Source organism: Stylophora pistillata, chromosome 7 (assembly GCF_964205215.1).
Source record: "Stylophora pistillata chromosome 7, jaStyPist1.2, whole genome shotgun sequence".
NCBI classification, from domain to species: Eukaryota; Metazoa; Cnidaria; class Anthozoa; order Scleractinia; family Pocilloporidae; genus Stylophora; species Stylophora pistillata.
In genome coordinates this window covers 34700717-34712532 of record NC_142525.1, presented here as the reverse complement: position 1 = coordinate 34712532, position 11816 = coordinate 34700717, and the positions used below count along the sequence as shown (strand labels likewise).

The window sequence follows — 11816 nt, the reverse complement described above, 5'->3', positions numbered from 1 at the left end:
ATCTTTCAGTAAATTTGCAAGAGTTTTCAAATTTTCTGTCATTGCGACAAGTTTACAAAGAAGGGTGTTTTTTTTTTCAATTTATTGAGCTGAGGGACATGACAATTCAATGTGAAGGAGATGATTGCACAGACCACCTACTGACAACATGTGCAAATGGCAGTTTGAATAATGAGACTAAAATCAGTGAACCTGCACATTCGCCTGCTGCAAAAGTTGTACACAGTGACCAAAAACAAAGAACTAAAAGGCAACATTCTAAATTGTTAAATGACGATGTGAACAGTGAAAGTGAGAGCAGTTGTGATTCTAAAATCAGTCATCCACATCTTGGTCAGGTGCAAAAGTTGTGCACAGTAATAAAAAATCAAGAATGCAAAGACAAAACTTAAAGGTGCCAAAAGATGGTATATACAGTGAAAGTGACAGCAGTTGTAATTTTAGAACCAGTGAATCCACTTCTTTGTCAGGTGCAACAGTTGCGTCCATAAACAAAAAGCTTAAAGCAAAAAGAAAACATTCTAATGTGCTTGCTGCAAAAAAAAAAGAAACCACTCGACCAATGAGGCATGTGAAAACATGACAAAACAAACCCCTGACATCCAGATTTCAAACAATGAGAGTGATTTTGACAATGAAACAACATGCAGTGAAGAACTTCATCAGCCAAAATCATCTCGGGGAAAATATGAAAAAGTTTCATAAAATTTCAGATTTATCAATGTGGTGTGTGCAATGAAGCTTGGCCTTTGAAAACAAAGCCCAAATATACTGTCAGTTGCACTTGTTCACGTTGTCTGCGTGACAAGTATATTCCAAAAAAATTCTCAACTGAGAACTCTATGATAGCTTTCCCCGTTCCAAAAGAGTTATAAGGCTTGACTCAGTTTGAAGAGATGCTTCTTGCAAGAGAATTTCCTGTGATGCATATATATACAAAACCAAGAGGTGGCCAAAGGGCATACATAGGGCATGTTATTACCTTGCCACAGGATGTACAACAGCTTGCAGATTTTCTGCCCAGATGCCCTAAAGATTTACCCGTCATTATTTTACCATTAATGGGAAGGGTAATAGTTCCTCATATTTTGTTGTAAGGCATAAAAAAGTGGAAGATGCACTTAATTGGTTAACTGGTGAAACAGAAAATGGAGAACCTAATAACCCACTGTATAAAAATGTAAAGATAGACAGGCAAACCCGGCTAATTTACCAGAACATGGAGTTATCTCTGATGTTACCAGAGTTGAATGCGGAGATAGTACAATTGAAAATGAAGATGTTGGAATTGATACTGGCCAGTTAATTTTGAAGATGATAGAAAGTTTATAACTCACAAACTGAAATGGGTAGCTTTGTTCCAACAAATGTTGACACTATTAAAAGAGAAGAAGAAAAAATCAGTGAAGAATTTCTTAATGCGCCACAGCAATACAACTGGAATATTGGCGATGAGCCGTTAAATGAATTTGATTGTCAGTTATTAGCATCAATGGCTTTTCCAACTTTATTTCCAGATGGAAAAGGTGACCTCACCAATAGTGCAGTATTGTCTGACACTTCAAACAACACCACCCACTCTTTTGCAGCAAAACTGAAGCATCTAATTAAGTTGTCAGGAAAAATAGATGGAAAATCCGTTTATAGATTTGCATCACATCCTAGATTTGCTTACTGGGCTTATAATATTTTGTATCGAAGAAGGATTCTTGCACAGGGAAATTTTTTTCTAAAGCAGAACCCATCAGAAGCCAACCTTACAATCGATGACTTAAAAGAAATGTTACACTCTCAATCGTATGATTCACTCATGTCAAAACTCGTGCATTATGCTAAAAATGTGTCTAGAACTAATGCTTACTGGAATCGTGCAAAAGATGATTTAAAAGCAATCATTACTCAAGTCGGAGCTCCAACAATCTTCTGGACTCTACCTTGTGCTGAGCTCCATTGGCCAGAATTTCATAACCTCTTTAGCGACAATGGTGAAACCTCAGATTCTGAACGCAGAGCAAATGTCATTAACAATCCACATTTACTTGACTGGTTTTTCACTGAACGCACAGAACAATTTGACAATTACCGGCTGAAAAAAACACTTGGTGCAACATGGTATTGGTTTAGGTATGAATATGCTGTACAACGTGGTTCAATTCATTTTCATGGAGTAGCAAAATTACAGTCTGATCCAAATTTGTGTGATCTATCTCAAATAGCACTTCAAGGATATCTTGCTGCACAGTCACTTGCCAAAGATCAGTTGTCTCATGAAATGTCACTTCCAAAACAGCAGGAAGTTAAAGAGGGATGTGAGGCAGAAAAAGCAAATTGCGACTACGTTGATTTTCTTATGTCAACTCAAAACCCATGCAATGCTGACAATTGGTTCAAACCTCAAGTTCATACTTGTAAAGCACAGTTTGAGCATATTAAAACAAATGAGTGGGATAAAGATTACGAAGACCTGTTAAATTCAGTACAGAGACATACACAATGTTCCACAGCATATTGTCTGCTTAAAAAAAGCAATGAAAGTGAACTTTCGTGCAGATTAATTTTCCAAAAGAATGCTGTGATCAAACACACTTAGAATATGAAAAATTTAAATCCAAGGATGGCGTAGAACACCACCAAGTGAAGGTTGTAACAAAACGCAATGATAACCGTCTTAATAATCACCAGCGACTTCAGCTGCAAGGATGGCGAGCAAATTGTGATATTCAAGTAGTCATAGACTATCATTCTTGCCTGGAATACATTGCAAAATATGCATCTAAAGCTGAGAAAATATCATCTGTTGCAAAAGAGGTTTTTACATCAGTACTTTGTGAATCTTCAAATCAAAATAATGGTAAAGGCACTTTAAGGAAGTTAATGATGAAAGCTGTTGGGCAAAGAGATACGAGTATTCAAGTGATGCATCACATGCTTTCAATCAAACTTGTCAGTTTTTCTTTCAAGTAACAACAACATCCCTTGATGGATCTCGCAAAGTACAATTAACGCGGCAGATGGTAGTTTAAACACTGAGCCTTCTTTGCTTGACACTTACGCAGGCAGGGCTATATATGAAACAGATTTTCCAGGAATTTCCGATTGCAATTTCACAGAGTTTGCCTCTAACTACTTTCAATCCAAAAAAGGAATCAAGAAGCGAACTTCTCCTGTTGTGATTAAGGCTTATCCTAACTATTCTTCGAGCTCCAAAGGACCTTCTTATGGTTTGTTCTGTAGATACCAGTTACTAAGATATAACCCTTGGCAGCATTCAGTTGATAATGCATGGGGTGCCAAAGAAGGATCTGATTCTGTTTACATTGATAACTGGCACTCTTTTTTACAAACGCCAAATGCAAAACAGTTTGTTCCAAATTGGCTCCAGCAAATAAATTCAATTTCAGAATATGTGAATCAAATCATTGACAAAGACAACTTCGCAAAAACAGGTACCGGCGAGAGAGAAGAGTGGATGGTTCTTGCTGACCTGAAATTCAATGAAAAAAGATAAAACTGAACAACCCTGTGTTAATCAAACTGACTTCAACACTGCTGAAGACCGATCATTTTATACAACAGAGCAAATAGGTGATATGCCCCAGCCACTGGATAGATCAGCGAAAAAATGCCATTATACAGCAAACAAATGCAACACCAGTGCCAGCTGAAGTTAATAAAATGAACTACAATCAAAGAGTTGCTTTCAACATCATCAGAGACCACTTTTTAGGAAGTACCAATGATCAACTTTTCATGATACTAACTGGTTTAGGTGGTTCTGGCAAAAGCTTTGTAATACAAGCAGTAACAAATCTTCTAAATGAACAATGTAAAGTATGTGCCTACTTTGGAATAGCTGCATTTAATATAAAGGGAACTACTCTCCATTCACTTCTGCAGCTACCAATAAGAGGTAAAAAGAATGGGCCATTAAAATCATCTGCTTTGGCAAGGTTGCAAGGTGATTTGAAAGGTGTAAAATATCTCATTATCGATGAATTTTCTGTTATTGGCCAGAAAATGTTTGGTTGGATTAACAAGCGTTGTAAGGAAGCAACTGGTCACACTACTGTTCCATTTGGTGGAATTTCTGTAATATTAGTTTGAGACATTGGCCAATTACCTTCTATTAATGATAAGGTTATATATCACACTAAACCAGCAAATGAAATTGCTTTAGAAGGATATTGCATGTACCAAAAGTTTCAAACAGTTGTTAAGCTTGAAAAAAATTAACGACCAAAAGGTACAGACATTGCTCAACAACAGTTTAGAGATCTTCAAACAAGGGCAAGAGATGAAAATTCAAGTCTTGATGACTGGAATTTGCTTTTGTCGAGAACAACTCAAAATGTTGAAAACATTGCAGATTTTGCTCTGCTGTGAAATTGTCATTTGGAAATAAAAAGGTGGAAACAGATAACTTTACAAGACTAAAGTAACTTGCAGAACCCATTGTACAGATCAATGCCTATCACACCAACCCTACAGCAAAGCAAATTAGTGCAGAAGATATGGGCGGCTTAGAACCAACTGTATATTTAGCCAGAAAAGCTAGAGTTATGTTAACAAGAAACCTTTGGACTAGGGTAGGACTTTGTAATGGAACAATGGGAACTGTAAAGCACAGAATTTTTGCACAGAATCGAAGGCCACCCATGCTACCAATTGCTGTAATTGTGCTGTCTGATAAGGACGATTACATAGGTCCAACCTTTTGTGAAAATATACCAAATTGTGTGCCCCTTTTTCCAGTAACATCTCATATTAATGATATAAATGGACTAAATCTCGAAAGACAGCAGCTGCCATTAAAACTTGCACGGTCCATAACCATTCATAAGTCACAAGGGCTAACCCTTAAGAAATCATGGGTAGACTTAGGACCTTCTAAAAGCGTTGCAGGACTAGCTTAAAAGTACGTAAACTTTCTGATCTTGTGATTGAACCAATGAGCTTTGAAAGACTTCAGTCAATTATGAAGACATCAAATTATAAATTCCGTTTGTTAGAAGAAGCTAGGCTAAACATTTTGGCAGAAAAGACTTTGCATAACTACAAAAACAGCTTGCAGTGAGACTGCATTATTACATTTTACAGTATCTACCATACTAATTAAGTAAACATTACCATCAAAACTTCTAACCTAAAAATTTTTAAATATACACTTGTCATTGAAATGTTTTATCAGTGTAATAAAAGTCACTTACAAATCATTCAATTCTCAGTTAACAGATGGATTATTCTGCCAGTCCAAGTCCCACAAAGAGAGCTAAGTATGGGATCCCTAAATCCCCAACTTCAACACCTCTGTCAAGCTCAACTATAAGTAAGTTTCCTCTATTACGTAATGTATTGATACTACTAATAATTTTTATACTGTAGTGTCTTCTATTACTTATGCAGATTTCTGCTTAACAGAACGTTAAATTTTTGTCCTGAATTTAATTATTTTTTTCACAAATTATTTATCTTAAACAGATTACACTGGATACATTCAGGACATTCAAGAGGTACAGGAGAGTAAATCCTCTAGAAATCTGTACTTTGACATCAGCCTGCTAACTGCAAAAGACAAAACTCAGTTGGTAAGAGTCATGGTGCAAAGAGGAGAGTCTTCCAAGCGCCAACTTTTTCTTCAAAAGATGTAGACACAGCAACCCGTAACACTGTCCAACCTACAAGTTGCATCAAACAACATGGTGTTCTTAAACAGGGGAACAGTTATTCAAGATGCACCACCACATTATATCCAGTTTCAATTCCAGCCACTGGCCCCAATGACATCAACACTCCTGGATACCATTCTTAAGAACCACAACTCGGGGAATTTTACTGTTTCTGGTTGCATTAAATAGCTTGGAGAACCTTCCAAACCAGAACATGCAACAAAAATGGTAAGAGAAGTTGAAATAACAGACCTCACTGGAACTATTAATCTATCAGTCTGGGATAGTCACATCCAGCAAATAGAAGACAATAAATTCTACACTGTGACCAACTGCAAACTGAAGCATTATTTCGGAAAACGCCTTGCCATCACAGTTAACACAACGATAACGAAAGCACAAGAGCAGGACATCTCCCATTTGGAGCCTCCGCACAAACAAGCAAACTGGGTATGCTGTCCTGAAATTTTGAGCATTTACCCAACTGTCTATCCAGTGTGCAACAACAAAGACTGTCGCAAGAAAATTGGTGAAAACCCTGGGTCCAAGATTGTTCGTTGTCTACACTGTAACAGAGCAATGCTTCTGAAGAACTGCTATATTGAAATGAACATTAACTTTCATCTAGAAAAACAGGACCAGCACTTTTCAGTGACAGCATTTCCAAAGATTGTGAGGAACCTCCTCCAAGAAGACATCTTGCAGTACAAAGACGACATTGACAATCTAACGGAGAAATTGCTGTTGCTCGAAAATGTAGATTTTGAACTTTCTCAGAACAACAAACTTGTTATAAGTATGAAAGCCCTTGCCTCAACTTCACAGGAAAAGTGAACAGCTAACTGTCTGGTAAAAAAACTGTTAAGTTGAACAGACACTAGTGAAAATTTTACCAAAGAGTACAATTTGATATTAGATTGATTTTGCTTGGCCCGTGAAACACTATCTAACAATCAGTGCGTAATAGTCAAAACTTAACAAAAGAAAGCAATGGAATAAGTGTGTAATACTAACTTATAGTGTAGTAACTATTTACGGACCAAATAAAATCACTCTGACCACAGCCGTTTCAAGTAATACCGTTAAAAACTTAATAAGCTGAATTAACTTACCCCATGAAACAATATCTGTTAAGTGCATAATAGTTAAAATTAAACAAACAAAGCAATGGAGTAGTAATTACTCCGCGGACAAAGAAAAATCACTCGAATTTGTTCTGTCCTTATTGTTGGCTTTTTTTGGTAAATTTCTGGCTCGATTAAAAAAAAAATTCTCCAAAGGAAATAACCATGCTATTATAATACAAAATATTGTTAAAATAAGTAGAAGTAGATTGCATGGTTGTAGTGACTTTATATTTCCTTCTATAGGCCTAATTAGATAGATTGCAGATAATTATATTTTATACCAATACATTGTATATGGTTACAGTTGATTATTGTTGTTGCAACGGTTATTGTCAGTGATGATTTTTCCCAACAAGTCAATAACACGCAAATTTATTAAGTTCCTGTTACACAAGTATAAGTTTTACAATTGAAATAGATTTATATTGCCTGATTTATAGATAAATATACTGCAGATGATTATATTATATAGATTTATACATTGTTGCAAGTTTGGTTATTGTTGTTGTTATGGTTATTATAATGATTTTTCCCAACAATCACTCAAATTTTTAACGTACAGTACATTCCTGTTACACAGAATATTAACTTTACAATTGAAATACATTGATATCAACTGATTTATGGATAATATATTGCAGGTAATTATACATAGAATACGTTGCTCTTTCACAAAATGAAACTGTATCACTGCAATAGATTTCAATGTCAAATTTACAGAGAAATATGCTAATCAGTTACATGGATGTTAACTTCAATAAATATTCAAACGTTTCTTTTTTAACATTCGTATGCACAGTATTTATCTCCAGTAAAAACCATATACAGGTGTTAAACAGAACTTCAAAAGCGGGGGCAGCTCTAGTGAAAACTATTACTAGTTCTAATTATCCAGCAGCACGTTTCTTCCTTCCTTATTAGGCAGAATAAACGCGTGCAATTACAATATCTCTCTTACAAGAAATCAACTACGGACTTCTTCACAATTTGGTTACTAGGACATTTAATTAATGAAGTAATTCGTTGTTATATTCCCCGACAAAGGTGGTAGAATACGTGACAATTTTTTCGTCCAATATAAACTGTATTCTTGATGAATTGTGGTACCATGAAAAATAATCTTAAAATATGATAAGTGATTCAGTTCCTCTAGAACGACTCATTCCGAGAGCGTTCTCTTTTAACAACCTTGACTTTTGAGGCCATCTCTGAAAGTATTGACATGAGTACAGCTCGAGGAGGACTTAACTCCTTGGACAGCAAAGTATTTGTCTGATCGTCTGCTTCACTGCTTGTCTTACTTCACGAATATTCCAGCAGTAGAGGAACGGATTCAACGTTGAGTTAAAGCAAACTAAGGTACCTGTTATTCCGCTCATGACGGCCAGGTGTGATGAATATGTTTTACTCTTAGTAATGATAATTATCACTATGCCATATGGTAAACAACAAACCACTAATGCTAACTGCACCCATAGCGCGCTATACACTGCCTTTTTGTATCGCGTAAGGTTCAATGCATTTGGTTGGCTCGGCTGTTGTTGGACATGATCTTGTACTTGAGCGTGATGTTGACCGAGAGCACGGAAAATATATGTGTACGAAGCAAAAGAGATAATCAGGCAAAACGGTATACCTATTAAGCTGTACCAAATGGTTATACGGTAATCAAATATGAGGCATAAAGTAGCGCCAAGACATAAGGTCCACAAGAAAGCAACAATGGTGAATGTACGTCTCAAAGTTACAATTTGTCTGTATCTCAGCCCCAACAACAGGGCAAGAAGTCTGTCCATGCTTATGATCGTCATTGTGCACAAAGACGTTGAACATAATAGATTGACCATAAAGAAACCCATGTTTCCGGCGTATCGACAAAGACTCCAGTGTTCGTGAACCAAAGACAGCAAGTAAGCAACAATGAGAGGCTGGCTAACAAGACCAACCAACAGATCTGTTGATGCCAGACAACGATACAAGAGTTTGGAGGGGGAATGAAGGGTAGACTCTTTACGAAGCGCAGCAACGATAAGAGAATTTCCAAGAAATGCTGTGATGGAGAGAAGAATATTGACTGCGGCTGAGAAAGAAATCGATTGTAGTGGAAGTCTTTCTACCAAGGAGGGGGAGCAAAGCAGGTCTATAAATTTTTTCGTCTGAATTCCACTCCCTGTTAGGTTAGTTTTCGCCATTATTCTGCGAGTTATAGTGAAAAAGACTTCATCCAAACAACACCTGGGTTACTGAGCCACGATCGCTCGGCTTAAACCTCACTTTCTTATCAATAATCATTCAAACATGTTTATTTATTTTCACCCATTTATTGCACTGTCATTGCAGTGACTCCATACTGTCGTCTGTGTTTAGAACAATTTTTCTTTCCGATGCTTTTTATTTCTAATTGGCCTTAACGGTAAAACTCGTACACATCTGTGATTAGTATCCTCATCTTATGTTATGCATACGACGAAACTCTCTTTACTAAGACATTAAATTTTTGATGGGGTAGATAATTAAGTATTCACTTTATCGCTGTGTTCCCGAGGTGTCAATCAGTCTAGAAACTTATTGGAAACAGTTTCCGAATAAAAGCAGCTTTTCATACTTAATCTGTAATCCGAAATGACGAGTGATTCTAAATTAATAAAGTTTTGTTTTTTTCTTTTTTATGGATAAGCTCTTCTCACTTTTTCCCTCATTTTGCATTAGATTATAATTAGCAAACGAAAAACGAAAAGTGAAAAACGACTGATGAAATACGACAGGTGAAATACGACAGGTGAAATACGACAGGTGAAATACGGCATGATTTCGCAACCAAACTTTTTTCGACCTCAATTGTGGCATCTATATTGTTCTTTCCTACAAACTGTATTAACCACGTGTGAACGAAAGTGTATGAAGGCCAGTGATCCCGGTAGAATTTTCTTCTTTCATTATAAGCTTTAGCTTGAAAAGATAACAAGGGTTTCAAATAAAAAAATCTCCTTTGTTTGCTAACGACAGACAAATGTGTTTTTTAGCGCGATTCTTTCGTGCGTTTTTCGCACCGTAACGTCCTTACCACCGGTTAAAAGGAAAAAATTGCATGCAGAATATGCTATAATAGCGGAGCTCGCAGCGCGCGTAGCGTAGCCCCATAATTATACAAAATAGTAGTAGCAACCCATCAAGCCGAAAACATTTGGACTCATGACCGTACGGGCGTTCGTACAAGTTGCTAATTTTAGCATGCGTGGTCAACTGTACCGTGGGTACGCCGCGGCTTTAGTATTGTAGAATCAGTCCTTTACACGGACACAGAGAAGTTGCGAATGAAAATCCATTAATATTAACACGCACTTTATCCATAGTGGGAGCTTTAGTTTTATTGACGAGACGTGAGGGGTAAAAATGCTAGCTCCGCTTTTACGCTTGGCTAAATCTATTTATTACACCACTCGGGCAGTCAGAGGGCCAATAATTAAAATCGACCAATCAAAATGCTCTATTGCCGGTCAATATTCTCTCAGTATTGGACCGGGCACTGTCCCGAATGATACCGCGCTTGTGTCCCTTTGAACTTCAGTCGTATAATAAATCTCTTATTAACCAAGCTTGCTCGGGACCGTACTGGAAGAATATCGGCCCTCGGTCTTTTTTGTACAGACCGAGCGCAGCGAGGTCCGCACTGTCAAGACCTTGGGCCGATATTCTCCCAGAACGGCCCTCGCGCTTTGTTAAGAAGATATATATATATTACTTATTCTACTGCAAGTAAGCCGGGTCAAAGAAGACACCGGCAAAGAGTACTCCACCTTAACAATCGAGTGTAGTTTTAAGTTCCGCCCAATTTATTTCGACGATGTTTTGCCACAACTTCTATAAAATCTCGCGTCTGGCTCTCATACTATCCTTATGTGTGTTCAACTTCAAATAGTTATATTACCATGCCTCTAACAAATTCCAAGCCTCATTTGGTAACAGGTCTATAAGAGTTTTCCTCTTTAGCTTGCTTCGTTGACATGTTGGCGCTGATGTGCTTCCATGAAATTCAGTTACTTTGTTCCGTAATCTTGTCATCATGGCAAGCGTTTGCCGATACTGTATACAAAAGGATCTTCGCCCATAGACAGGGATCTTGCTTTATTACGGCGCTGTGACGGTTGACGTCCATTGGCATCGCTCGATAACTTTTTGTTCGGTCTAACAAGTCGTTTTTTTAGAGAGTTCCATTTCTATGACCAGAACCATAAGCTTTCTTTTTCTACCGACTGCTGACGCTAAATTGCGTTTTTTGAGTCTTATTTGTCATACACTTTTCGCCGAAGCGGAAGACTTTGTCGTCACAATTTTTCTGTGCAAATTGTGCCCCCTGTTCCCTTCGCTCGATTACTTTTTTTCCTATTTCTATCTTTGACTATCCTTATGGCTGCACTTCTCCGTGACAGTAAACAGTAAACGTGACAGGTTGTTGTGGTTAACCTAGGTTGTCACTGTTTCTTAAAGATGGAGCTGACTTCCTCTTCTCCATCATATAATGCCTGTTGGTACTGACACACCACCCCATGAAAACCTTTGTCGATATGTCTCGACCGCGAAAGCCTTGGACCGTCTCAATCGTGGGGCTCTTTGGCTGCCTACATCTAAGGACACAAAGAAACCAAGGTTCCGTCCTACACGAAGCTCTTTGCGTACTACTGGCTCAGCAGTGTGATGTATCCCGAATCTTAAAAGTCTAATGGCAGCTTTCCTGCTTTGGCGGTTGCTGTAGAAATAGATAACTGGCTTCACGAGAGAGTTAAGCTGTAGAAAAGTTTCCGCCATTCGTAGCACTGAATTCGAACGAAAAAAAGGCAGAAATCTTGCTAATCATAGCATAGAACACAACCACCACGCTAGTGGAAATCAAAACGGCCATTGTAAGTAGAACCACACTGAGTACAAGCGACTCTTCTTTCGTGAGAGGCCTTGATTAGAGAATTAACTCGTCTGATTTGGATTTTCCTCCGTTTCCGTATTTCGATAAAAACCATAATTAACA

The 11816-nt window shown here is 37.6% G+C and overlaps 1 protein-coding gene and 1 pseudogene across 1 annotated transcript; both read left to right on the top strand.

Moving 5' to 3' along the window:
* Positions 1-5100, top strand: LOC111328704 (uncharacterized; annotated as a pseudogene).
* A 79-nt stretch (positions 5101-5179) lies between these two features.
* Positions 5180-7577, top strand: LOC148727597 (uncharacterized). Its single transcript, XM_088728969.1, has 2 exons — positions 5180-5326; positions 5479-7577. The coding sequence occupies exon 2, from the start codon at positions 5892-5894 to the stop codon at positions 6498-6500; it is 609 nt and encodes a 202-aa protein (XP_088585095.1). The 5' UTR covers positions 5180-5326; positions 5479-5891; the 3' UTR covers positions 6501-7577.
* Positions 7578-11816: the final 4239 nt, after the last annotated feature.

Excerpts from the sequence above, each read along its gene's own strand:
- LOC148727597 (XM_088728969.1), top strand. The coding sequence starts at position 5,892 with ATGGTAAGAGAAGTTGAAATAACAGACCTCACTGGAACTATTAATCTA.